The sequence below is a fragment of the Fonticula alba genome, assembly GCF_000388065.1.
Source record: "Fonticula alba strain ATCC 38817 unplaced genomic scaffold supercont2.3, whole genome shotgun sequence".
NCBI classification, from domain to species: Eukaryota; order Rotosphaerida; family Fonticulaceae; genus Fonticula; species Fonticula alba.
Window position 1 is genome coordinate 2,036,661 of NW_009242973.1, and position 892 is coordinate 2,037,552.

General features: G+C 70.6%; 1 protein-coding gene across 1 annotated transcript in view; it reads right to left on the reverse strand.

Moving 5' to 3' along the window:
• Positions 1-746: 746 nt before the first annotated feature.
• The window catches only part of H696_02216 (hypothetical protein), a gene marked incomplete at both ends in the record, with an annotated part of 6,817 nt that continues 6,671 nt past the window's right edge, over positions 747-892 (reverse strand). The window contains one exon of the mRNA XM_009496117.1: positions 747-833. Within this exon, the coding sequence (XP_009494392.1) occupies positions 747-833 (87 nt within the window). The remainder of the gene's footprint in view (positions 834-892) is intronic.

Genomic DNA, 892 nt, shown 5'->3' on the forward strand with positions numbered 1-892 from the left:
CCCGCCCCGCCCGGGAGAGAGATGGCACACATTCGGCAGCTGGTGACCACGAACGGGCGGCGGCGGCGGCGGCGGCGGCGGCGGCGAAGGCGACCGGGCAGCAGCCTCGGCCTGCGCGGGCCGGCGGCGGACACGATCGGGGCCCGGCCGCCGCCCCGCCCCGCCCCGCCCCGCCCCGCCCCCAACACAACACAACAACAACAACAGACCCCACCGCAGGAAGAAGGCGCACGGGCGCACGGACCCTCGCGCGGGGCGTGAAGCCTGGGGCGGGTGCGAGCGCGCGCGGCCGGCGCGCGTTGTTTTTTCTCCGGCCGTGAGGATCGTCGCGTGACCATATTGGCATTGGGCGCTCATGTGTTCCCAGCATGCCAATTCCTAAACTCACATTGATCTGTGGCCGGTTCTGCAGGCCTCTCCTTGGCAAGGCTCCAAGGGTGCCCTCTGCGCGCGTGCACACTCGCGGCCCAGCCTCCTTGTCGGCGCCCTGCCTCGTCCGGCGGTGGTGCGCCGCCCCTTGACACCCTGCCCGCGTCATGGTCCCACAGCGTCATCGTCTCACAGGAAGCGGGTATATTGCCTTGCACACGGTACCGCGAGGGGGGGGGGGGGGGGATCCACCCTACATGCGTTCCAGCTTTGATGGGTCTAAATACAGGGTGGCTGTGCGCGCCAGGCCAAGATTCGGAGAGGCTCCCCTGACAAGGCCAGCACACGCCGGCGGCCTCTTCCGCCGCCGCGGCCATTTAGCGTCGCTTTAGAGCAGCCAGCACCTCGCGCGGGCTGAGGATCTTGGTGCCCTGGCTGGCGCCCACGCGGTCCTTGTGAGCACGCTTGCGCTCGCGCCTGTGACATGGCGAGCCAGGGAAGGCGGGCCGCAGGGGGGGGGGGG